Raw genomic sequence first — 27,936 nt, 5'->3', positions numbered from 1 at the left:
TCCCAATAGTCTGTTTCGAAGCCTGCTGTGGGCTTCGAGGCTTTCCAGAGATGGGAGCGCTAGTCACCCACATGTATTTGTGTTTGTAAAATGACGCACAGACTCCCAAGGGGGCGTGTTCAGATCCCTGCTCCTAATGGCTTAGTGCAAAGAAGGCTGGATTGGTAGTTAGGAAGCCTGGCTTGAGTCTTGCCTTCCTGTTTACTAGTGTGACTCTAGACAAAAGAACAGAGAAGAAACTGAGGCTCAGAGATGGGAAATGATTGTAATGCCGCCTACTTTTTGAATGGTTGGCAAGATCCAGTTCACTAACATATGTTGAAAGCTTTTGTTAAATGAATTGTCATGCAAGGATTAATTCCTGTTGCTCCTCATAGGCAAGTTAACATATTAAAAATTGTCCCCTCTTTCCCACCAGCTATCCAAATATAATAACTGATTTTTCTTAACTCGTTACTCTGTCTAGTAAAGATATTAAGTTTGTTTTGGACTATATGTTGATCACAAGTTTTAGTCACTCTATACAATACCTAGTTTCAGGCTGAGCAGATTTAAATTGTATGTGTACATAAATAAAACAATGGTTTAGGCAGAAAGTTTTGGTGGAACATTTTCGCTGGAATTTGGGAATATTCCTGACTATGAAATAACTTGATTTTTACTGTTAATTCCTTAACATAAAACTCGTATGCTGTCTGCATGATACCAGAAACTGTAATGATGCAGGCTCTTTGTTCTCCAAATTGCTATGGCACCCAGAAATGTTTAGTAGTTGCCGTTCTGCACAAGATAAAAGACATATTGTAGCTTGGGAAGTTTTATTGATAAAATCAACTATGAATGAGTTGGATGATAAGTCAGGGAAAAATGGGTACTGTACCAATGAATTTGTGAAAAAATTAGCTGGATGCTTCTTAGCTAAATTGGTTACTCTACCCTGAGCCTTACTTTCCTGACCTCTGAAATGAAGCCATTACCTGTTTCTGCTGACCTCAAGTATTGTCATAAGGTTGAAAAAGATTTTTATTTGGATCTTTTTATTTGAAACAGCGTTACAGTTTATTTGCACAGCTAACTTGTAAAGGGAGCTAGGATGAATAATTGCCTTTAGTAATCTTTCCATGGTGTTTTTAAAATATTCAGTACTGAGGATGAGGTTTTGTACTGAAAAGGTTTCACCCACAATGCGTACTTACTCTCAATGTATAAGTTGTTTATATCCCACATATCTTGTTTGTAGTGGAATCCAGTCTGTGGTTTCTGAGGGAAAGTATTTGTATACTTAACAAAACTGCTGGTGATGGGTGGTTTTTTATTTTTCCAACAGTTACTTTAAGCATAGGCTGTTGGTTATCACCATCCTCTGAATTAGTTCAAACATAATGTAAAGAGCAGGGCCTATGGAGGCAGAACCAAATTCAATTGCTAGCTTAATAACTGCACAGGCAATTTGGTTGATCTTTCTGGGCCATGTTTTTCTCGTTTATAACATGGGACTTAATCCCAATCTTAAATGGTTATATAAATAATTAAATTTATGTGTAGTATCTGGCATGTGATAGGTTCATATGAATGTTAGGGTTAGGGTTTAGGGTGTAGGGTTAGGTTTTCAGGTATCCCTCTCATCCTCAACTTGCTCTCTGAATTCAGAAACTGGTTAAGATAGCAAGGGATATACTTTGGGCATGGGAAACGTATAAAAAAATTTAATGTATAAGAGTGTGGTTATTGGACCAGCAAATATTTGATTAGGTAATACCCTCCTATGATTGGGAATTTAAAAACTACAAAAGGAAACAATGAAACATTTTACCGCCATCACCTTTCTCCCCCCTCTGAGTAAATCCATTTTGGAATTCCCTTTTAGGCAATTGTGCGAGAACCCCTTATTAACTTACGATAATTCATTAAGCAGAGGACCCCTTATTAACTTATGATAATTAATTAAGCAGAACAACCATTACTCAACCAAAATGAAGAAAACTATTCTGTATATGAATATGTCATCAGGTTTACATTTACTCGGAAAATAACGCCACATTAAGAACAAATTGCTTGGAACCAAAATTGGTGCAAAGAAACTTCCAGTAAAGGAACTCCAACATCAGTGTCTGTATCTCCCACAAATATATACAAGCAAATGCATGCCCCCCATTTAAAAATAATAAACAGTAGCACACTATGCACACTGCCCTGCATCGTGCTTTTGTCTACTTAAATAGTGTGTTCTGGAGATTTCTCCATACACAGACTGAGAGATATGGCTTCAGCTCTTTAAAATACAGGTTACAAGTATTTTTTTCCGGTTGGTCATTTGTCTTTAGATCTTGCTTATTTTATTTTGCCACACGGAAGTCTTTAGTTTTTTACCTAATTCAATTAATCTTTTCTTTTATGGCTACTAGAGTTCGACATATCATTATAAAGACTTTCTTCACTCTAAGTTTATAAAAGATCTTATGTTTTTTTGTAGGATTTTTTTTGTTTCATTTTTAGCATATAAATCTTTGATCCGTTTTGAGTTTATCATATGTAATGTGAGTTGTGAATCCAACTTTATCTTTTTCCAAATGGCTACAGGTTGTCCCAGGACTTTTATTAGTAAGTCCTCTTTACTCCTTGGAGTTTAGACACCGCCTTTACCGTACACTGACTTTCCCTATGTACTAGGGTCTAGTCTGATTTCTCATTTTATGTCATTGGTGTCTCTATTTATTTGAGAGCATGATAGTTTTAATTATGTCTTATATCTGGTAGGGCTAATCCTTTTGCATTACTCATTTCAGAGTGCTCTTTGCATTCTTGCTTATTAATTTATAAACTTAATATGATTTCAGTAAAAACAGAATTTTTTTCTAGAACTTGACCAGTTGATTATGCTTTATATTTTGTGCATTTTTATCTGTGGCTGAACTTGGAAGCTAGTTGGGGAATGATTGAGAAGCTCTGAATTTGCTTTGTCAGGAATTAGGGTGTGTTACTAACCCCTTTCCTGGTCCCCACTTTCCCTCTAGGCTGTGGCTTGATGCATTTCCCCTCTGGACGACTGTGCCTACTTACGGCAGCCTCCTTTTTCCTTTTCTTCTGGTATCCTTGGAGATTTTTCTTAGTTTCTGTGAGGTCAGCAGGCCAATAAACATTACATTTTGTGCTGTATTGAGTTATTTTGTTGTAATAGAAGAATCTTCACGGTATTTAGCCTACCATATGGCTAGAGTGGAAATCACACCTGATTATTTTATAAGAAATATGTTCATTATTAATTTTACAGCAGATTTTCCTGTCTCATTTTTGTTTTTCTATTGTGGAAAGAAATTTTTTTTTAATTTCCTGTAAAATTCAGGGTATCATGCAAATTCATGCAGTACCTGTGTCATTTCATAAGTTGTCAGAACAGTATATTCATTTTTCTGGAGCAGTGTTTTCGAAAGTGAAAGTAGAGATGAAAGTCATAATATTTACTTAAATTTATCACACATTAGCTTATAAGGAGAAGAGGCAATAGTACATTTCTTTCGGGCATTTAAACAAAATCCCAGTTTGGAATTGTGAAACATAGCTAGTAATATGTGATCTTAGTTTACTTAGGATACTAAGCCAGGGGAAAAAAAAGTGCTTTTGTGACAAATGAAAAATACCCAAATGAAAAATAACCAAAATATCACCTGATACAGGAAGTAGCAGGGGATTAAAAACAAACTTGTGTGAGCAGGAAAGGTTTGGGGTGCTTTGGGTCTCCAGTACACTGATTACAGGTTAGGTCAGATGGCACGGAAGCTTGGTACTGTGTTGACTACCACTTTGTCAGTGAATAGTTTATTTAGCCTAGTTGAGTGGATTTCATATGCACAATGAATTGGAAACAAAATTTACAGCCCTAATTATAATTTTTCCTCCAAAAGATAGTTTTCTGTTCAGAAAAGAAATTCCTCTGCCAACTTAATGTATTGTTTAAGAAACATTTCAGTGGAGATGGAATTTTAAATTTCAGTGTTTTTTTTGTTTTGTTTTGATGGAGAGTTATTAAAATCCACATGAATCCGAGTTTTCTAATTAAGGCCTGTTGAGCTTGAGATTTTATTAAGTTATACAACTGATTGATGAATGTGGTTTCTTTAGTAAGAAACTGCACAGATAATAGTAGTGTCGCAGTTCTTCCTCAGTGTCCGCGGAGCTCAGCTCGTTTGCCTCGCGATTTTTCAGTTGCCGCATGCAAATCCCAACTGTTTTGAAATGAAATGTTGGGGAAAACATAGGTTTGGGCTTTTCATCCCTTGGCATTTCTGCTAAATAGCAATAGTATGTTTGGTTTTCTACATACATTCCTTCCTTTAAATTGTGCCCTATGTTGGATTTGCCCAGTTTTAGATAAGATGTATGTATTTTTTATTGAGATATGATTCACCTACCACAAAATTTGTTCTTTTAAAGTATACTGTTCAGTGGTTTCTAGTATATTATTAGCTACATGCAAAGTTTTACAACCATCAGCGCTATCTAATTTCATTACCCTAAATATGTATTTTTATTGTGTCGATTACACTGTAGATAACTGATCAGAGAACTGATACTTTACTTTGTACTTTTCACTGAGGGAGATGAAGTTTTGTATTATTTAATTTTCAATATAATCTCTAGTCAAAACTCACAGTTTTCTTTGATTGATTTATTCCTCCAAAAAATATGTGCCTGCCTATGCTGTATAGTAAACAAGTAATTAGGATGTAATGTAACTTTCATAATGGACACAGTGTTTATGGACTCACAGAATGGTTGGGACAAAGTGGTGAGCAGGAGTTATATGCAAGGGAGGCTTTCCCGAGGAGCCCTTGTTTTAACCTGGGTGTTGACGTCTTTGTTAGAATTGCTACAAAGAGAAGGGCTTGGGGGCAGAGTAAATAAAGGGCAAAGGCTTACTTAGCATGTCTCCCAGAGGCTTGTCTGCTGTGCTGTGAAACAAGAATTGCCATCCGTTAGTGTAGTTGAGTCCTGAGAAGATAAACAGGACAGAGGACAAGCAGGGCACTTACATAATCAACTTACGTGTTGCACTCAGAAAACTTAGGGAGCCTTCGCGGCTGCGTTTTCTGTCTGCGTTTACTTCTTAACAGATCTTGGGTTGAAGTTTCTTCTCTGACTTACAAAATGGGTTGTTTTAATTTTTAAATCACGTAGTGTTGCATTTAATATAAAATTTAAAAATAAAAATTGCATGACTATACTCATTCTTCTTAGGATTTTTTCTTTGTTTTTAAAGTTTTGTGGTCCTACTTTATCTTAGTATTCCTCTTAGAGGAAACATTCTGAAGTTAAAATTGCTTTTTTGTCAAGTTTTTCTAGTTGAGAAATTCGGGGTTTTTTTGTTGTTGTGTTTTTTGTAGTTGTAGTCAGTAGGAGCCCTGTGGTTTATGATTGTATCGTTAAGCCTCACCAAGGATTAGTGCCTGGATTTTATTTTACAAATCTGTTGATGGTCTTCGTGCAGGAGTGAAAAGTCACGTAGGAATAATATTGGGGCCGATGGGTCGAGCTTCTCAAGGACACAACTACAACAGCAGGTGGCATTAGAGATCAGGTTTAAGGATGAGTTGCAAGGATTTAGCTGTTAAAGTGGGGAGGGAAGTGAGGTGTGTTGGGGGTTCAGGGCACAGGTGGCAAAGCTCAGCATGACCCTTGAGTGTCATTGGTCTGTTTAAAGATTATCTGTCGGTGTGTGTATTTTTCTTAAACCAACTACTTTGAAATCTAGGAATTAAGGATACTCTTCCAAGAGGAAAAGGAAACTTTTGCTGTATGTCTAATATCCCCTCTCCCCTCCTAACTAAAAGGGGGAAAAATAGGAGGGTGTCATCCAGGATGTTTCATAACCGTTGCCTTCTTGTTATGAGTATCGCTTTGCAGCAACAAGTGCCTGATGGCAGGTGTTAAGAAAGGTACATGCAATTGGATCAAGACCAACCAGAGAAGGGGATGGTAGTTTGCATGTTAACTCTGGCTTCTTTGAAACCTTGTCTTTCTAAAAGCTGGATTCATGGTGTCCTTAAGGCTTCAGTTTCTCCAAAATCTATTCTCTAAATTGAGAGAAAACAGATTAACAAAAGAAGATAATATCAACAAAGGTGTTAGAAATGATAAGTGTGATTAAAGTGAAATGATTATGGTATCCAGAATTCACTCTTTAAACAAAATAGGTTCTGAACTATTACATGTGGTCTTTTTCTACTCTTTATTTTTTAACAGCCAAGTCGTGATCTATTGTTTTACCTACATTTTTGGAAAACATCTCAAAGTCAAGTATACAAGCTTGCAGTATAAAGTTCTGCTACTATATTAGGAAGTCAGAGTTTAGGAGGTGTGCACAAGCATTTTGACAGAAATGCACAGATGGTAGATGCAGACACTAGAATATTTTAGCTATTTTTAGCCAGGTTAACATAGAATTCTAACATCTGAGAATATATGGGAAAGCAGAAAGATGAACCTAACAATTGCGGGATGCAGTAGTAACTTTCACAGTAAAAGCCGTGAAACAAGGTGGAATCTACTTCTGAACCCCACCTTTTCAGTTGTTGGCAAAATGACTGAGTGTCATTATTCTGTAGCTCCTTGTCTAGTCCTTGGCTGCACGGGTGGGGGCTACAGACTGTTAAAGAAATATCAGGCAGATCCTGGAAATTACAAACCAGAGGCAAGGGGAGCTTGGTAACTTTTCTTTTTAAGCCATTTGTTTGTTATTTATGACCATTAGGAATTAGCAAAGAAGTGGAAATTCTCCTAAGCATCTCTGGTGACATTTTTTCCTTCTGTCTGTTTAAACCTCAAGAAGTAAATTATCTAAGATAAAAATGAAAAATTAGAAAAATAAAGTTAAGGTTATTAAGTTCCTGAACAAAAAGAAAAAAGTTTCAGAATGTGATAGAGAAAGGAAGGAGGAGGAGGGAGTGGAAAGACTCCGGTCACGTATCGCTTGGTTCTGTGAAGTGTTGCCTGAACCCTCCCAGGCAGCGTTATGCTAACTTTTGTGCTTCCATTGCGTGTTTTTCTGTTTGTAACCTATATCACGCACTGAAATTAATTTGTCTTTTATTAGTGAATGAATGCTCTTTGAGTGTCAGGATGAGCTTTCTAGTTTTTGCATTTCGTCAACACTGAACATGCTTTAAAATAGTCCAGTGCGATTACGGACTGTGGGTTACGCATACACGAATTCACCACCACCACCAAAACCAACCCTGAAAATACAGGTTACGGATCAGAGGATTTGTTTCCCTGGCCCTAAATGGTGCTTTTGCATATACTTGCATAATGGAGCTGCATAAATGTTTTCTCTCCTTTACTAAAAGTGTATATTCAAACTTTCAGGTCAATTTAAAACAGTCTGTAGTTTGCTACTTTTAAGACGTGAGTGTTACTACTGCTTGTAATGCTACCACCTGGAGCAGTTTCGTGCATTTCCTGCTAAAGGACAGCTTAGGTGACTACCCTCATCTTATACTACAGGTCACACAGAACCTTTCTTGTCACAGCACGGCGGTAAACTAAGTTGTATGTCGTATCTGCATTTAAAAACAGCCCTAACCCTAACACGTTCTTAGTTTAAAAAAACATTTTCAGATGTCAAACACCTTTTGAAAAGATTTACACATCTTAATGACTCATCCACCAAATGGTACCAGTATTATAGCCCAAGTGAAACTTTTGTCGTTGTTACTATCAGCGTTATGTTTATACCAGTGCCTTTGGAGAACGTGTGTGTTCGGGCTCTTTAGCGCTAACCAGAGAATTTGAGATGCTAAATGGTCACGTTTTCTCGTCTTACCTGTACCTTGAGGGTTGAGTGCCATCTATGAGTGTCGCCTTTTTTATACCGACTTACGACAAGGTCCAGAGTACACGCCCGCATTATCCCGCGGCCACTTTTCCACTCCCACGCTTTTGTTGACAGGCCATTCAAGCAGGGAGATCTGATGGTGGTTACTAGGTGTCTCCAGGTCCTGCTTCAAATGGGTTCTGTTGTCTTACCTCATGTACTGTTTGTTTACTCTGGACGCCGCTTGAGCTCCAGTTATTTTGTAGCAGAGAAGAAGAGAACAGCTGGCGCAGAGCCCAGCTTCTCTGTGGCAGCAGCTATTATGCAAATTCTCCTGGAATCCTTCACATTTCGGTAAAGGCTGCTTTTCTCCCTTTACATACACAAAACAGACAGCTAAGGGGGCAGCCATGATCTGTCCTAAGCCTTGGAGACAAAACGAGGTGCCCTGCCACTCTTTTCCCCAAATCACACCCATTAGGGAGGCAGATGCTCCCATACATGGAGGGGAAAGCAGCTCCCTGCTAGTGCGGCATCTGCTATAAATACACCAGGAAGATTAAAACTGCCATCGTCAGTTTTGTCTCAATTCTTGCTTTCATTTTGCAGTAGAAGCTTCTCTGATGAGCCCTGCGTTTGGCTGCTTGAGCAGTTAGTTCACTTTCTCTTAGTGTGGGGTATTAGGGGTAGCTGCTTCAGGGTGCTGTGGTTTGTTTTAATGGCGCACGTAATGAGGGATGGTGAGTGGGAATGTTCTCGTTTCATTGTTGATCTTGCTAATGGAAAAAGTCATTATTGAACCAAATTGAGAGAAGGCATAGCTTCCTTAGTCCCAGAACGTGAAGCCTAAATATTATCACATTGACTCGCTAATTCACATGCTGCTTTTTATGGTTGTCTGTTCTATCTTTTGTTTTAATGACTGTAAATCACTCCAGAGACGATCTCATACAGACTGCTCCGTACGTGCACATTGCTAGTTAATTCTGAGGCACAGCTGCATGGGAGTGAGTAAAGACTTTGGGGGGAATATCAGAATGAAAGGCCCTCGATGATGAGATAACAAAGCCCAGAGCCTCTATGAGACTTCATCAATAGGGAGAAAAGGTTGAATACTTGTTGAAAGAGAAGTTGTTTCCTGTCTGACCTCACTTTGTGAGTCAGAATTACAGGGTCATAGTTCTAAATTGTACCTCTTTCCCAATTAGTCAGACAGGGATTTGGGGGGAGAAATCCTGAGAGAAAGATTATAGATTAAATTAGATATGTGCATGGTGGTGGTTTGTCAATTCAGGAATAAAATAGGTAATAAAGAAGCGCCTGAAGACTTCTTTCCTCTCCCGTTGACACCTGGGACAGGTTGGCATGGTGTGATTGTTCCTTAAATTCTATTAAACAGCAACACGAGCTCTTTGCTGGTGGAAGTTCATATCACATAATAGTTTCTATGTTGTTATTGCTATTCTTTTACCATAATGTTCTCTGAAGGAATTAAACTTCCTGTAGTAATAGGTTTTGGTTGACTCTTGATTATAATGGGGCAGCATAGTATAAAGTGAACCAGCATAGCTGGAGTTGGGGCTTTCATCTGGAGTGTAGAGTTCAAGTGCAGTGCTCACGGACTTTGTCAGTGAAGAAAAGCCCTTGGAGGTCTGCTTTGGAAAGAAAAGAATTGGTGGTTTTTTTATTAAAGTGCTCAACTTAATCATCTATATGTTAAATTTTCTTTAATATTTTTGTTTAGAGAACCCCCCCTTCCCCATCCTCAGATGTTTTGGTTCTCTTTTGATTACATGCTACCAACTGAAACTATGTACCTTCCTTGAAGATGTTTTCTGAATATCTTGAGGCGCAAACTTAAGGTTCTTGCTTTACTTACATTTCTAATTTCTAATGTAGTTTTGTGAGTAACATGTTTCATACATTTCATTTGGGAAAATTTTGTCCATAAACCTTTTTCTTTACATTTTTAGTGTTTGTCCTAGAGTTTACAATATACATTTACAAATAATATTAAGTCCACTTTCAGATAACACTGTATTGCTTCACGGGTACTTTATAATAACAAAATAATTCACATTCCTTCCTCCCTTGGCCCTTGTATCATTGCCATCATTCAACTCATATATAAGGATATATAAATATAAAGCCATACATTAGCAAACACATTGTTGCTATTATTATTTTAAACAAATTGTTAGATCCATTAAGAATAAGAAAGAGAAAAGTTTTTATTTTACCTTCACTTTTTCGTCCTCCAGACAAGTGCTCCTCCTTTCTTTATGTAGATCTAGGAATAAACTATCAAGGTTTAAGATCTATATGAAGACAGCTTTCCAAACATTACTGAGTCTTGAAAAAATGGAAAAGCTTAAGATGTTTTTGAATGAGAAAACCTCATTGTAAATGTCAATTCTCTCAAAACTTATTTGCAAGTTTTTTTATTGGAGTGAAATATAGATAACATCACATATTTTGAATCATTTTTACATGTCCAGTTGTATGGGCGTTAAGTACATTCATGTTGTTTTGAAACCATTGTCCCCATTTATCTCCAGAGCTTTTAACCGGTGACTCCCTGTTACCCCCTTCCTGCAACCCCTGGCAACCGCCATTCTGCTTTCTGTCTGTGAATTTGTAGCTAGGCACCTCATATAAGTGGAATCATGTGGCATCTGCCTTTCTGTGACTGGCTTATTTCATTTCGCATAGTGTCCTTGAGGTTCATCCATGTTGTAACGTGTCAGAATGTCCTTCCTTTTTAAGGCTGAGTGATATTCCATCGCATGTGTGGACCACAGTGTGTTTATCATTCATCTGTCGATGGAGTTGCTCCCACCGTTTGGCTGTTGGGAATCATGCTGCTGTGAACATCATTGTACAAAATCCTTTCAAGTCCCATTTGTCTGGGACGTTTGTAAATATAACAATCAAAGTAACATTTGCTGGCACTAGATAAGTTGCTTGTAAAGTTTAAATGAAAAATAAGCAAAAGTTGCCCAGACATTTCTGCAAAGAACAATAGCGCGGGAATCAGACTTATTATTAGATAATAAAGCAAAGTTAAAATCATTCGGACCTGTGAAGGCGGTGCATGGATAGACAGAAAATCAATGGCCCAGAATGGAGCCTGTAGCAATAGACCCATGTTTGTACGAGGATTTAGTACACAAGAAGGGTAGCATTTCCCATCAGAGGGCGACTGATGAAATGATTCAGTAAATTCCACTAAACTGGGTCGCTGTCTGGGCGATATTAGACATACGCATACACACATGTATTCAACTTCAGGAGTGTGTGGCTTTTTATCTTTTCACTGCTCTGTTTCCTTCGAGAATAAAAAGATGCCGTTGTTTTCCACATTTTAAAACTACTTCGATTGCACTTTAGCTCCTCGCTCTGACCCCCATTTCTGTTTTCCTACTGTTCGTACGTGGTTTCCGATTTCTCTGTGCCCATTCTCTTTTAAACCCATTCCAATCAGATTTTTGCTTTTGCACTTTATAGAAACTGCTGGGGCAGTGATCGCCCCCTCCCCCAATGCTAAGTCCAACAGACAAATCTGTGTTCTCGTTTCTCTTTGATCTGTCGGTGGCCACTCTTGGAAGCGTTCTTCACTTCAGTTTCGAGGCACCACAGCGCTTTCACTCTGTGTCTTTTTTTCCCCTTGTTACCTTCTGGCTCGTCGGTCTTTGCTGGCCGTCTTCATCTCCCTGATCTTTGAATGTTGCGGTGCCTCAGTCAGTCTTCCGTCCTCTACTCATCTCTACTCACCCTCCCCTGGTTGTCCCAGCCAGTCTCAAGGCTCTAATACCTGTGTGCTGTTGACGTCCAGATGTGACTCTTCCTGCTCAGACTTCTCTGTTCGGATGTTTAGAAGTCGTTTCAGTCTGACCATGTCCTGAACTGAACGCCTGATCGTCATGTTTAAGCCTCCTCCCACCAGGCTTTATCTTCCCATCACTCCCACTGTTGTGCGTGGTCCAGCCACTATCATCTCTTGTCAAGATAACGCCTGCAGCTGCCCCCAGGAGTCCATGCTCTTAACCTGAGTCCCTACAGCTTTATGAGGAGAGCAGCTAGAGGGAGGGACGCCTCGAAGACGTAGGTGAAATCATGTCATGCTTCTGCTTAGAACCTTTAGTGCTTCCCCATTTCATTTAGAGGCAAAGCTCCGGCCTGTGGACTGGCCTGAAGGCCCTTCGTGGGCGAGCCGGCTGGTCACATGCGTGTTCCTCTCCATGGTTGCTCCAGGCCTGTGGTCTCCTGCGGGCCTGCTCACCTCCTCGCTTCACCTTTGCTCGATGTTTCCGCGGCACTGAGGCCCAGTCCCCTAACTCAATTTCACAGACGCTCCTAGAACTCGCAGTTGCTTTCTGTTTTTCCCATAGCAGTTACCACTGTCTAACAAATAATATTTTAAAATTGTACTGTTTTTCTCTCTTGTCTTTCTCTCCCACTAAAATGTGTGCTTTGTGAGAGCAGGCATTTTTGTCTGTATTGTCTTTGCTGTATCTCTCGCAATCAGTAGTCACCCAATATTTACTGAATGAAGAATTAGGTCACATACCTTTTCTGCATAAAACCTTCCAGTGGCTTCCCCCCTCTCTTGGACTGAAATGAGTCTGTCCCCTTACCCCTGCCCGATTGCTCTTCCCTTGATTACTCCAGCAAACCTGGATTCCTTGAATCCACCAGACCAGCTCCTGCCGCAGAGCCTTTGCTCTTGCTGTTTCCTCTTCGGTATCGTTCTTCTCCTGGGTAACTACAAGCGTGCCTCCCTCACCTCCTGTGGGTTTCTCCGGAAATGTAATCTCAATCAAGACTTTCTTGACAGCCTGCTTTAATGCTGGCGGTCCCTTCCAACCCTAGTCTGTTTCTTTTCTCCTCCTATGCTCTGATTTTCTGCATGGTTCGTTTCACCATCTGATGTACTGAGTGTTTTACTTTTATTGGCGCTACCCCTCTCGTGTATTAGAATGAACTCGACATGGTGAACGGGATGTTTTTCCTCACTGCTGTTATTCTTAGCCCTTAAATAGTAGTTACTTAATAACTATTTGCTGAAAAAATGAATTCCTGATGAAGCAAGAATTTTAGATTATAAAGTAAATAAAATCAGTAGTGTTCTTGAATACCATCAATTTATAGAGTTAGAAATATAACAGAAAAGAATTTATTCACAAAAGTAACAGCAGTATTTATGTAATATTTAGAAGTAAACTTGATAGCAAGTGTTTAGGATCTATATGAATAAAATTATCCAGTAACACCAAAAGGCTTGACTCAGTAAATAAATTTACTTTGTTATTGTGGAGCTAATATTAATGTTGAGATAGCTTTTTTCTACATTAATACACAAAGTTAAAGCCATTTGGAGTTTTTAAACCTTCAAATGGATCTCAAGGTCACCTGGAAGTATACATATGCAGAGATTACCAGAGAGCCTTGTGAAATGTTCTGAAATTACTGGCAATGGTTGCACAGCTCCGTGAATATACTGAAAATTATTGAACTTGTGCTTTAAAAGGGTGACTTTTATGATATGTGAATTGTGTCTCAATAATGTTATTAATAAAATAAGGAATTTCTATAGGAATACAAAAAGGAAAACATTAGTCTTTTTCAAGTATTAAAAAATATAAAGTTAATATATTGTATTAGTGACTTAGGAATAAACATAAATATGCAGGAAGCAAAATGGAGAGCTTAGAGAAAGACCCAGATAGGAATAGGAATACATGATGAAAGTATTTGAAATCAGTGAACATGATATGTTACGAGTAATGGAAAAACTCTTAGAACAATGGACAAATCTTTTGAGGTAAAGGCTACTTCCCTACACAACAGATTATATTTTAAAAACTCAACACAGATAGATAAAGTTTAATAAAAAAGAAACTGTGAAAGCATCCATTGAAAATGTGAAGGTTGTCATGTTTGGGAGGACGTGGTCTTTCCAAAGATGATACGAAAACAGAACTAGAAAGCTAGAGACTGTTTTATATAATACAGTGTTTAAGAGCTTTGGCTATGAAGTCAGACCAGGTTTAAATCATACCTCAGTCTCTTACTGGTTAAGTGACCTCGGGCTGGTAATCTAATATCTAAACTGTTTTAAAAGCTATTTAGTGAGGATAATTATAGTAAGTGCATCATATGGTTGTTGTAAGGAGTAAGTGGCAGATTACGTGAGGTACTTGGTACAGTTTTTCATATGTATTCGAATGCGTAACGTACTTTAACTTCTTTTTAAGAAAAATAATTAGAAGTGGAAAGACAACGGATAAATTAGGGGAAATAGGTGCAACATGAGAGAAACAAAGAACTATTATTCCTAAAATATTAAGGGTTCTTCTAAATCAGAAATGATACACTTCACGATTTGGAAAAATAATTATGAATTGAGACCTTGAGCAGCAATTTCACTGCTGCGGAAATACACATGACCAGTAAAATCATGTGACAAGACATTCAAAAGAATAGGTAATAAAATGTAAACAGAAATGCAGAAAAAGCCTGTCTGTAGGTTGTAAAATATTAAATACTGACAATTGGAATAAAAAGTCTTTCCTTCACACCTAAAACATTAAACTCAGATGGCTTAATAGGAAAACATTGTAAGCCATACAAGAACACAGACCAACAGTAGGGAAAGAATCAGTAGATCAATAGATCGACATAGACTTTATAACCGGAGAACTAGGAATATTGAAACCATCTGAAAGACTTTGAAGTGAGGAAACAATATCCATTTATAAAAGGTTTTCAGGACAATAACAAGTGGATTGAAAAATGAACTAAATAGTAGTTAATCCTAGAAATAATGACATTTGACATGAAAACTCAATGAGTTTATTAGAACAGTAAATGAGTCACTTTCTGGAGCTTGCTGTAATCAAATTACCCACTTCCAAGGTTTGGGAACATCCAGAGTAACAGGAATGCTGTTAGTGTAATGTTTAATTTCAAAATGGTCAGGGTCAGGGTTGTTAGATGTTATTATTTCTGCCGCAAGAATCATTGCCGAACTGTAGAATATCACAAGTCATAAAGTATTATCTTGGGTTACAGAAATGTAGTGTTTATACAGTCTGGATTTTTATCATCAGCTTTTTTTTGTTACAGTGTTTTGGCACTTTGCTTTCCACCATGTAACTATTGTATTAATATATACCCTTGAACCTTCAGGCCGTTCCACCTTTAGACATTGATCTGAAGGAAATAATTGGACAAGTAGGCAGAGATTTATATAATTTGATGTTCATCATTATATTACTTATAAAAATAACCAGAATTATTTAAAAAGCAGCCAGTAGGTGGCTGACTTTACGAATTATGGACTACTATGAAACGATTGAATTAATCATCAAACTCGATTTATTTACATAGAAAGGTGTCTTCCTTGTATTAAGTAGGCTAACAAAACAGCAAGCTTTTTTGGCCCTGTTTTTATAAAAGAATGTACATGTGTATATTTCTGGGTACATGACGAAATATCTGAACTGTAAAAATATTTATACATGGATGATAGTAGTCATACTTTGTCTCTTTTTAATGAGCATACTTTATATTTGGAATAAAACTATTTTCATGTTGAAAAAAATTATATGCCTAATGGGATATTTTGATAGTTCTTTTTCATTGGCTAATATATAACATACTCTCTTAAAAATGATACCTCTTATTGCTAGTTGTCATTTTAAAGGGTTCTTAGAAATGCAATAGAATAATATTACTGGTGTGAAATATAGTTTTCAATAGCTTATAATATTATCTTATTCACTCAGTTTATCTAATGTCAGGATTTAGAAGAAAAGATCTTTGAAACCCAAACGAAATTATCTGTGTATGTCTCCCTCCAACCCCCTTTTTATCATCGATCATTTACTGTGGGATACTTACTGTGTTTTAGCCTGATATTAATTAATCTGAGATACTTATTTCTGACAAAGGTGAAAAACCAGATTTGAGTACAAATTCTTCATCAGGTTAAGGGAGTTGGGTACTTTTCTCTTAGACAGAATTTTTAAATTAACTTACTAGTGAAGTGTAACATACATATAAATTTTAAGTAAAACCGCTCAGTGAATTTTCAGAAACTCTGCCACCCCATGTAACCAGCATCCAGTGTAAGAAGTAGAACGTTACCAGCACCCAGCAGGGCTCCGTGAGCTGCTTTCCTCTTGCTGCCCCACACCTGACTTTTAACATCATAATCCGTTATGCTGGTGGGTCTTGCGCTCCATGTAGAGGGAGTCGGGAGTGGACGCTTTTGTTGTGGCTCCTTCACTCAGTCTTGTCGGTGAGCTGTGTCCATGTTATCACGTAGTCATAGTTTGGACCAACAGATTTTTAAAGGTGTCACAAACAATATTGAGGGACTTGAAAGTGTCATGATTTTCAGACATAAATATATTTAATACTTAAAATAATAAAGCCTTTTAATTTTTAATTTTTAAAAATAACTGTAAAAGTACAGAATGGGAGTATTGTTTCTTTAATAGAATGGGAAGAAAATGTAAGGGTTTCTTTAATTACAAGCTTAATATGTATCAGAGACTGTCAGAAAAGCCAGTTTATTCTTGGGCAGAATTGTCGAGTCCAGTCCAAAAGAAGAGATAGTTCCCTTAATTCTGAGTTGAGCAAATATTGATTGTATTGTTCTATTTTAGTTGCTATGTCTAAAGAGGAATATTGACAGACAGAAACATGTACTTCAGGAAATGACCAGAAAGAAGTGGAACTGCTTGGGGCAGAAGGTTCAATATGTTGGTTGAGTTCAAATGTGTGAAAAGCTGTTGAGAAGAAGAGGAATTAGACTTATTCTATCTGATTCGAGAATGTGAGACTCAGATCAGTAAATGAAAATTGTGGAAAGGTAGATTGTACTTCACTCCAGGGAAAAACTTTTTCTTACCCGTATTTCTCTATGGTACATTTCAAATTAAGAAGTAGAGTGACTAGTACGCTAGTGAAGACGCTAGCGATGTGCACCCATTACCAGGGTTATCTTGTACATTCCTGACCTAACACTAGGAAACAGTCCTTTGTACAACGTGCCCTGGTGCATTTTAACACGAATGCTGTTTAGGGAGACCAGAGTCTTCGAGTGTTAGAGGTGTTCGTTGCTACTGGGTTTTCGTTGTTTTTAGATATTTCATTGAACAGAGGTAGGGGTGTATGTGTGTGACAGAGAGAGAAAGAGAGGCACTTCTTGTATTTATAATTTTAATGTGAAATTACTGGGTTTTTACTTGTTTGATTTTATATTGTATCTCCTTTTTTCTTCCAAAATTTTGGTTCCTATTAACACTCACTAGTAACTTACTTGATCTATGTATCTATCAATCATCTAGGTTTAAAATAAATGAACCAATGTTACCGCTAGTATCTTGCTCACTGGATGCAGTTTAAGATATCTTTATTGTCAGTCTTTTTGTCTTTAGAATGTATAGTGTGATCACTGTTTTAAAGTAATTCAGAATAATTATTTTCCATATAGTTATGTAATTAATTTGATAGATATATTTGTTTCCATTGTTTTCACTATTTAGAGACTTGGGATATTTTTCTTTATGACATAATTTTGTTTCTTAAATATGTGAAAGACTTAATTGTAAAGTCAGAACCTAAAGCAGATTCGCAGAAATCTTACTTGTAGACTTGTTTCTTCCCTCATACGTCACTGTTTTTATTAATCTTTGCCTTGTTCTTCCATTTTTAATGTAATCAGGTGTAATGTACTGATTACATTGCCTCCGTTCATTCCCATCTTATACAAAAGATAGCACATGATATAACTACTGTGCTAACAGCAGGATGTTGGTGTTTCCTCCCCCGCATTTCATACTACTCAGTTTTACGGATGTACTTTGGTTTATTCAGCCAGTCTCCAGTAGGTAATCATTTGGATTATTTTAGGGCTTTACTATTAAGATATTGGTACATTTTATAGCTTTCTGGAGACGTCCTGTTTTTGCCAGAGTATCTTGGGATAAATCTCCTAAAAGTGGGATTCCTTGGTTGAAAGTATAGGTAAAGGGATGTGGTGTTTTTCTAGTTATTACTAATTTCCCTTCTATAAGGGTTATACCATTTTATATACAGCACATTTTCACACATGTATGCTTCAATTTGTTCCTGGGTTTTCTGTCTTGTTCCATTGGTTCTTTTGTCTTTTCATGTGTTAGTTCTATACTGTTTTAATGGTAGAGGCTTTAAAAAATATTTGGTACGATTATTCCTTTGCTTTTCTTATTTTTAGATTTTGCTGGCTATTCATGCTTGTCTACTTCTCCCAATGAATGTTATAATTTTTCTTATCACTCAAAGAAATCTTGGTATTTTTTTGGGATCGCATTAAATTTATAAATTTGCTTAGGGAATATTGTCATTTTTATGTCTTCTAGTCACAAACACAGTATGTGTTTTCGTTTGTATTTTATAGTTAAGAATTGTTTATGTCAGTTATACCTCAATAAAAAAAATTATGCTGAAATGTGAAGAAAAAACCCTTTGTCATCCAAAAGTAAAACAGACTGTTGTAAAAAATAATGAATTTATTTGTAAAGTGTATAGTGAGGATTCATGCATTATATAGCAAGTTACTTCCAACTCTAAGATTTTATATAAAAACATTTTAAAGAAAATATGAATGTATCTTATTGTCTTTTCTAGACCCCTCAAATTAAGAGAGAACTTGATTGTTTGTTAAAGACTATAATTGAGAAGAGTTAAAGGAGTGGAAGTAGGTCTGAGATTGTCCTGTATTGGTTTGAAATCAATGGAGGAGGCGGGCAATAAACTATGATTTGAAAAGAGGACCATGGGATATTACTTCTCTTTTCAAAAACAGTACATTCATATGCTAATGTGTATTTAGTCAGTCTAAAGTAAGATGAAAGTAGACTATTAATTGCCTTTTAAAAGCAATGTCACAAAATATCACAGGGATATTTCTAAATACCTGGTAAAAACTAGGTGTACATGGTTGAAAGTCCACCAGCATAACATGTTGATGGCCTCTGATATAGCAGCAGTAGAACTAGCATACTTTGGCATTCGTGTAACATTATTAGGTTTTTTTATTTTTATTTAATTTTAAGTATAGCTGCTATACAGTATTATATTAGTTTCAGGTGTACAATGTAGTGATTTGACATTTTTATACCTTTCAGTGTGATCACCACACTAAATCTAGTAGTCATCTGTCACCATGCAAACTTACTGCAATATTATTGACTATATTCCCCTTCACCTTTTTTATCCATCCTCCCAACCCTCCCACACCCCCCATCAACCATCAGTTTGATCTCTGTTTCTATAAGTCTTATGTTAGATTCCAAACATAAGTGAAACCATATGGTATTTGTCTTTCTTTGCCTGACTTATTTTACTTAGCATAATACAACAGGTCCATCTGTGTTGTCATAAGTGGCAAGATTTCATTCTTTTTCATTGCTGAGTAATATTTCATTGTCCATCTGTATCACATCTGTAATCATTCATCTATCGCTGGATACCGACCGTGTTTCCCTGAAAATAAGACCTAGCCGGACCATCTGCTCTAACACGTCTTTTGGAGCAAAAATTAATATTAAGAGCGGCTCTTATTTTACTATAATATAAGACTGGGTCTTATCTTATAATGTAACATAATATAATATAATACCAGGTATAATATAATATATAATACCGGGTCTTATATTAATTTTTGCTCCAAAAGACGCATTAGAGCTGATGGTCTGTGTAGGTCTTATTTTCGGGGAAACACGGTAGGTTGCTTCCATATCTTGGCTATTGTAATAATGTTGCAGTGAACGTAGGGGTGCATATATCTTTTTGAGTTTGTGTTTCCTTTTTCTTCGTATAAATACCCAGAAGTGGGATTGCTAGGTTGTATGGTGGATCTATTTTTAGTTTTTTTGAGGAACCTTCATACTGTTTTCCATAGTAGCTGTACCAATTTGTAGTCCCACCGAAAGTGCATGAAGGTTCCCTTTTCTCCACATACTTGCCAACACATGTTATTTGCTGACTTTTTGATAACAGCCATTCTGATTGGTGTGATATGATATCTCATTGTGGTTTTGATTTGCATTTCCCTGACGATCAGTGACATTCAGCACCTTTTCACGTGCCTGTTGGCCATCTGTGTGTCCTCTTTGGAGAAATGTCTCTTCATCTACTCTGCCCATTCTTTTATTGCATTGTTTATTTATTTATTTTTGTAATTGACTTGTATGAGTTCCTTCAAAATTTGGGTATCAACCCCTTATCAGATATATGATTTGTGAATATTTTCTCCCATTCAGTAGGTTGTATTTGTTTTCTTGATGGTTTCCTTCACTGTACAGAAGCTTTTTCGTTTGATGAAGTCCCATTTGTTTATTTTTGCTTTTGTTTCCCTTGCTGGAGGGGACACGTCCAAAAAGATAGTACTCAGATTGATATCAGATAGCTTACCTATGTTTTCTTCTAGGAGTTTTATGGTTTCAGGTCTTACATATAAGTCTTTAATCCATTTTGAGTTTGTGTTTGTATATGGGGTATATGAGTGGTCCAGTTTCTTTCTTTCTTTTTTTGCATGTATCTGTTCAGTTTTCCCAACACGGCTTGTTAAAAAGCCTGTCATCTCTCCATGGTATATTGTTGCCTCCTTTGTCATAGACTAATTGACCATATACATGTGGATTTATTTCTGGGCCCTGTATTATGTTCCATTGATCTGTGTGTCTGTTTTTGTGCCAGTATCATGCTGTTTTCATTATTATAGCTTTGTAGTATAGTTTGAAATCAGGGAGCTTGATACTTCCAACTTTGTTTTTTCTCTCAGGATTGCTTTAGCTAGTCATGTTTTTTTGGTGTGTGATTCCATATCATTTTTAGGATTATTTGTTCTAGTTCAGTTAGATTTTTTTTTTAAAGCGCTATTGCCTATCTTATATCTGAGATGTGATCGATTAGTTTGTTCAAATGTAATACTAAACTGAAGTGGTATAAGCTTTACTCTCTCTGAAACCTTTTTCTTGTTCAAATTTTAGGACCCTTCAAAATTGTACAAGAAAGCAGGTGATGTTGCCACCATTGAATGCCAATCTGAAGAAAGCATCCATCTTCATTCACAGGGAGAAAACAATCCTTTGTCTAAGAAGCTTTCTCCAGTCCACTCCGAAATGACAGATTACATTAATGCAGCGGCCTCCGCGCTGGTTGGTGGCCGGGATCCTGACTTAAAGGACAGAGCATTACTTAATGGAGGAACGAGTGTAACGGAGAAGTTGGCACAGCTTATTGCAACTTGTCCTCCCTCCAAGTCTTCCAAGACAAAACCGAAGAAGCTGGGGGCTGGCACTGCGGCGGCAGGACTGGTGGGCAAGGGCTTGACCAGGAGCGCGGGCGTCGGCTCTGTGGCTGGGGTCATCCATAAGGGCTTCATAAGGAAACCAGCCATCAGCACAGCGCTGGGCTTGGTCACTAAGGATCCTGGGAGGAAGCCGGTGTTTAATGCAGCGGTGGGACTGGTCAGTAAGGACTCTGTGAAAAAGCTAGGAACTGGCACTACAGCGGTATTCATTAATAAAGACTTGGGCAAAAAGCCAGGGGCCATCACTACAGTGGGACTGCTGAGCAAGGACTCAGGAAAGAAGCTGGGAATCGGGATCGTCCCAGGTTTGGTGAATAAGGAGTCTGGAAAGAAGCTAGGATTTGGCACTGTGGTTGGACTGGTTAACAAAGACTTAGGAAAGAAGTTGGGCTCTACTGTCGGCCTCGTGGCCAAGGACTGTGCAAAGAAGATTGTGGCCAATGCAGCAATGGGGTTAGTTAGTAAGGACATCGGCAAGAGACTAGTGAGCTGTCCTGTGGCAGGACTGGTCAGTAAAGAGGCCCTGAACCTGAAAGCCGAGGCACTGCTCCCCACTCAGGAGCCCCTGAGGGCGTCTTGTAGCGCGAACATCAGTGCTCATGAGAGCCAGGAGCTGTCCGAATCCCTGAAGGACAGTGCCGCCAGCAAAACGTTTGAGAAGAGCGTCATACGGCAGAGTAAAGAAAGCATATTGGAAAAGTTCTCAGTTCGAAAAGAAATCATCAATTTAGAGAAAGAGATGTTTAATGAAGGAACATGCCTTCAGCAAGACAGTTTCTCATCCAGCGATAGGGGCTCATATGAAAGCTCAAAGCATGAAAAGCAGCCTCCCGCATATTGCACTTCTCCAGACTTTCAGATGGGAGGTGCTTCTGACGGGTCTACAGCTAAGTCCCCTTTCAGTGCAGTAGGAGAAAGCACTCTCCCTTCCCCATCACCTACTGTGTCTGTAAATCCTTTAACCAGAAGTCCACCTGAAAGTTCTTCACAGTTGGCTCCTAACCCGTTACTTGTAAGTCCTACCACAGAACTAATGGAAGAAATTTCTGAATCTGGTGGAAAGAACCAATTTACTTCTGAAGGTACCCACTTGAACATTGGTCATAGGTCTATCGGTCATAGCATGAGTATTGAATGTAAAGGGATTGACAAAGACCTGAGTGATTCCAAAACTACACATATAGATATTCCACGAATAAGCTCTTCTCTGGGAAAAAAGCCAAGTTTGAGTTCTGAACCCAGTATTCATACAATTACCCCTTCAGTTGTTAATTTCACTAGTTTATTCAGCAGCAAGCCCTTCCTAAAGCTGGGTGCAGTCGCTGCACCTGACAAGCACTGCCACGTTGCTGAGAGCCTGAGCTCCAGTCTGCAGTCCAAACCATTGAAAAAAAGGAAAGGAAGAAAAACTCGGTGGACTAAAGTGGTGGCAAGAAGCACGTGCCGGTCCCCAAAAGGGCTAGAATTAGAAAGATCAGAGCTTTTTAAAAATGTTTCCTGTAGCTCACTATCAGGTAGTAACTCGGAGCCAGCCAAGTTCATGAAAAACCTTGGACCGTCTTCATTTGTAGATCACGACTTCCTGAAACGCCGGTTGCCAAAGCTGAGCAAATCCACCACCCCGTCTCTTGCTCTGTTGACTGACAGTGAAAAACCATCTCATAAGTCTTTTGCTACTCACAAACTGACCTCCAGCATGTGTGTCCCTAGTGACCTCTTGTCTGATATTTACAAGCCCAAAAGAGGGAGACCTAAAGCGAAGGAGATGCCGCAACTGGAAGGTCCACCTAAAAGGACTTTAAAAATCCCTGCCTCCAAAGTTTTCTCTTTGCAGTCTAAGGAAGAACAAGAACCCCCAATTTTGCAGCCAGAAATTGAAATTCCTTCCTTCAAACAAAGTTTGTCTGTGTCTCCTTTTCCGAAAAAGAGAGGCCGACCTAAGAGGCAGATGAGGTCCCCAGTCAAGATGAAGCCACCTGTCCTGTCAGTGGCTCCATTTGTTGCCACCGAAAGTCCAAGCAAGCTCGAGTCGGAAAGTGACCACCATCGCAGTAGCAGTGATTTCTTCGAGAGTGAGGACCAGCTGCAAGATCCAGAAGATCTAGATGACAGTCCCAGGCCCCCTGTCTGCAGTATGAGGGACCTGGAGATGGACCCAGATAAAAAAATTGCAAAGAGAAACAATGGACAGTTGATGAAAACAATTATCCGCAAAATAAATAAAATGAAGACTTTAAAGAGAAAGAAACTGTTGAATCAGATTCTTTCAAGCTCTGTAGAATCAAGTAATAAAGGGAAAGTGCAATCCAAGCTCCATAACACCGTGTCAAGTCTTGCCGCCACATTCGGCTCTAAATTGGGCCAGCAGATCAATGTCAGCAAGAAAGGAACCATTTACATCGGAAAGAGGAGGGGCCGGAAACCCAAAACTGTCTTAAATGGCCTTCTCTCTGGCAGCCCCACCAGCCTTGCTGTTCTTGAGCAGACGGCTCAGCAGGCGGCCGGGTCAGCATTCGGACAGCCTCTGCCCCCTTTACTGCCCTCGTCTGCCAGTAGCTCCGAGATCCTTCCGTCCCCCGTTTGCTCCCAGTCCTCTGGGACTAGCGGGGGGCAGAGCCCTGTGAGCAGCGACGCAGGCTTCGTGGAGCCCAGTGCGGTGCCCTACTTGCATTTACACTCCAGACAGGGCAGTGTGATCCCGACTCTGGCCATGAAGAAGGCCTCCAAGGGGAGGAGGCGCTTATCTCCTCCGACTCTGTTGCCAAATTCTCCCTCGCATTTGAGTGAGCTCACATCTCTGAAAGAAGCCACTCCTTCTCCCATTAGTGAGTCACACAGTGACGAGACCATTCCCAGCGACAGTGGAATCGGAACAGACAATAACAGCACCTCGGACAGGGCGGAGAAATTCTGTGGGCAGAAAAAGAGGCGGCATTCTTTTGAGCACGTGTCTCTGATCCCCCCCGAAACCTCGACAGTCCTCAGCAGTCTTAAAGAAAAACACAAACACAAATGTAAGCGCAGGAGTCATGATTACCTCAGCTATGACAAGATGAAAAGGCAGAAACGGAAACGGAAAAAGAAATACCCGCAACTCCGAAATAGACAGGATCCAGACTTTATTGCAGAGCTGGAGGAATTAATCAGTCGTCTGAGTGAAATTCGAATCACCCATCGAAGCCATCACTTTATCCCCCGAGACCTCCTGCCAACGATTTTTCGGATCAACTTCAATAGTTTCTATACACACCCTTCTTTCCCCTTAGACCCTTTGCACTACATCCGAAAACCGGACTTAAAAAAGAAGCGAGGGAGACCCCCTAAGATGAGGGAGGCGATGGCTGAAATGCCCTTTATGCACAGCCTTAGTTTTCCTCTTTCGAGTACCGGATTCTATCCCTCCTACGGCATGCCTTACTCGCCCTCACCCCTTACCGCTGCCCCCATAGGCTTAGGTTACTATGGCAGGTACCCCCCCACTCTCTACCCGCCTCCGCCGTCCCCTTCTTTCACCACTCCGCTTCCCCCTCCTTCCTACATGCATGCCGGTCACTTGCTTCTCAATCCCACCAAGTACCATAAGAAGAAGCATAAGCTGCTTCGCCAGGAGGCCTTTCTTACCACCAGCAGGACTCCCCTCCTTTCCATGAGCACCTACCCCAGCGTCCCCCCCGAGATGGCCTATGGTTGGATGGTGGAGCACAAACACAGGCACCGGCACAAACACAGAGAACACCGGTCCTCCGAGCAGCCCCAGGTTTCCATGGACACTGGTTCTTCCAGATCCGTCCTGGAGTCACTAAAGCGCTATCGATTCGGAAAGGACACTGTCGGAGAGCGATACAAGCATAAGGAAAAGCACCGGTGTCACATGTCCTGCCCTCATCTCTCTCCCTCAAAAAGCTTAATAACCAGAGAAGAACCGTGGGTCCACCGAGAGCCTTCAGAATCTAATCCTTTGGCTTTGGGATTGCAGACACCTTTACAGATTGACTGTTCGGAAAGTTCTCCAAGTTTATCCCTTGGCGGATTCACTCCCAATTCTGACCTGGCCAGCAGCGATGAACACACAAACCTTTTCACAAGCGCAGTAGGCAGCTGCAGAGTCTCAAACCCTAACTCCAGTGGCCGGAAGAAATTACCTGACAGTCCCGGACTGTTCTCTGCACAGGACACGTCACTGAGTCGGCCTCACAGGAAGGAGCTTCTGCCTTCCAGCGGGAGGCCAGCCCAGACCTCGGCAGGTAAGGGGGCCCTCGCGGCCTGTCGCTGGCTTAGAGAAGTCGATAATTGGGCCCACTGGTTGCCTGGCACGTGGACATGAACTTTTAGTAGGTCTACTGGCTTTTGTTTTTATAAATGTATGTTGAAATGTTATCTTGGAAGTTTTCATCTTCGGTAGATGTGAGAAGAAGTGAGATAAGGCATGTCTTTGCCTCAATTCATACTCATCTTTTCGAAACCAGTAAAAGTAATTTATCTTTCTTAACTCAAAAAGGCAGTTCTTTAGTGAGGAACGGCTCCTAGATATGTTGGTAGCTATGCAGAATTTTTAGTGTATACTAATGTGATAATTATAAATGCTTCTGTGTTGCAGGAAGAATAGTCCGTATGTCTCAAAAATCTAAGCATCCAAATTATCAGCTTCACAAAATTTAACTGAAAATTCAGAGGGACTTCATTTTGCAGATTTCCTTTAAGTAACTTTATAAAAGCTGCTTCTATTCATATAAAATGACATAAAACCAACCTAGATAATGCACTCGTAATGTCTAGAAAGTGTCTTAAGAATTGAAGAGAAGATAGAAACATGAAAGCGGAAGCACTGCCCATTCATATGGAAGCTCTCTGTAAGTCAGGAGTTTTTTAATCAAAGATCTCAACCGTACACGTTTGTAAATTAACTCTAGGAAATCCGTAAAACTTCTGGTGCTATAAGGAAAATTATATGTGTGTATGCTTGTGTGTAGTTTTTAAGAGAAGGTCCATACGTTTCATTGGATTTTCCAAGTAAACTCTTTAAGCCTCAATATCCCTTCCTATAAAATGGGATTCATAGGGTTATTATAAGAAGTAAATGGGATTATAGTGTAAGCAAAGTGATTTGCACGTAGTAATCACACAGATGCTAATAGGTATTGTTATTAAAAACCTGAATAGTAGAGGAAATGATGAGCTCCCTCAAAGACAAGTTTTTGTTCCTAGTTTTCATTATTCATAAAGTTGAAAAATAAAAGCTACCTTGATGGAGAAGCTGAGCATTGTTTAGTTGTTAACAATGTAGTGTAATAAAAGGGGAAAAAATCCTAAACTTTAGTTAGGGTCACTCAACAAAGAAAATTTTTTTTTACATCTTTAAAATTTGTTTAATAATAGATAGGTAATCTAGGACCTTTTAATAAGGTATTTAATTATAATAATTCACTCTGCTGTTTTTTATTTTATTTTTCTAATTCATCGTTAATCATAGTTGCCATACAACATACAATATTATGTTAGTGTCAGGGGCACAGCAGGGAGTCAGCATTTATACCTTACAACGTGATCGCCACAATAAGTCTAGTAACCATCTCAACAAATTTTTGACAAATATATATTTAATCAACAAGAGTGGTGGCCTAGCTCCTGTCTGCCAGGCATTCATTCTCCTTTGTGGGTCTCGTGATGGCACAAGGCGTGTGGGCTCACTATTCTCGGGGAACCTAGAGTGGAGCCGCCGGGCTGCGGGGGCCTAAACAAAGTACGTTAATGTCATTCAGTTGCTACGAGGGCTGTGGAAGCAGAAGAGAAAGTACAGGGTTCTGGGGCCTCACTCAGCCAGCTCCCCGGAGAGAGGGACCCTAACCTGTGACCTGAAGGCTGAGCAGCAGTTAGCGAGGTAAACAGAATGCCACTCTTACGTTGACCCCTCATTCTCTCACTCATGTACTTCCTGAATTCCAGGGCACCGCGCACAGTTCCAGCCCCTGGCACGTACTAGCGGAGAGGAAAGGCCTGAGGTCTCGCTCACTCACTGGCAGCGTAGTGAACGTGAGCGATAGAGGGGAGAGCACGGAAACAGTGTCGGACTTGCGCAGACTCCTGCCGAGTTGGAATAGCAGCAGTGTTCGGGTGGACAGTGAAGGGGGAGGGCTGACCTGCTCAGATGAGAGTTTTTGGCTTAAAACTTGTAAGATGAGGAGCCGCTAGTTTCTCAAGCTGAGGCGTGAGCGGAGGACACTTGGAAGATCCGGAGCTGGAAAGGAGCTTCCGTATTTAAAAGCCTTGGGGTGGGGGTGTCATCGTGGGAGCAGAGGGACCACAAAGCGGAATGGTGAGAGTGCCTCATCCACAGGCTGAGGCAGAGCAGAGCACGTTACACACCTGAGCCCGGAGAACATCGGGCGGCTGTGGAGCAGGCAGTTGGACGTCTAGTTCTGGAGCTCAATAGAGATGCTTGAGCTGGACATACGGGCATTTCACTGTGAGTTCTGAAAAACGTGTTTGGCGGTATCATTCACGAAAAATCAAAGGCCTTCTGGGAAAGATGGAGTTGGGAGCAGATTCCTAAAACCTATGCAACTTTGTAGCCAGAGCACCAAGAAAAATAATTATTCTAGGGAATACCAGCAACCGTTAAAAGGACTTTAAATTGTTTAATAAATAAACAAAATACTACAGTAAACATAGGGACTTAGCTTTTTAGGAAAATGTGAAGGTAGCCGGACAGGTGACAAGAAGGGATGAAGCTGCTGAGCTGTGGACACAAAAGCGTGTC

General features: G+C 39.5%; 1 protein-coding gene across 4 annotated transcripts in view; it reads left to right on the top strand.

The window, feature by feature from the left end:
- Positions 1-27,936, top strand: part of ASH1L (ASH1 like histone lysine methyltransferase) — a 142,498-nt gene that overhangs the window by 52,042 nt on the left and 62,520 nt on the right. For all 4 annotated transcript variants that reach the window (XM_074318857.1, XM_074318858.1, XM_074318859.1 and 1 more), the window contains one exon: positions 20,857-25,423. In XM_074318857.1, the coding sequence (XP_074174958.1) occupies positions 20,857-25,423 (4,567 nt within the window). The remainder of the gene's footprint in view (positions 1-20,856; positions 25,424-27,936) is intronic.

The sequence above is a fragment of the Rhinolophus sinicus genome, linkage group LG14 (genome assembly GCF_036562045.2).
Source record: "Rhinolophus sinicus isolate RSC01 linkage group LG14, ASM3656204v1, whole genome shotgun sequence".
In the NCBI taxonomy this organism is placed as follows: Eukaryota; Metazoa; Chordata; class Mammalia; order Chiroptera; family Rhinolophidae; genus Rhinolophus; species Rhinolophus sinicus.
The sequence above is the reverse complement of the archived record's forward strand: the minus strand, read 5'-3'. Positions and strand labels throughout refer to the sequence as shown.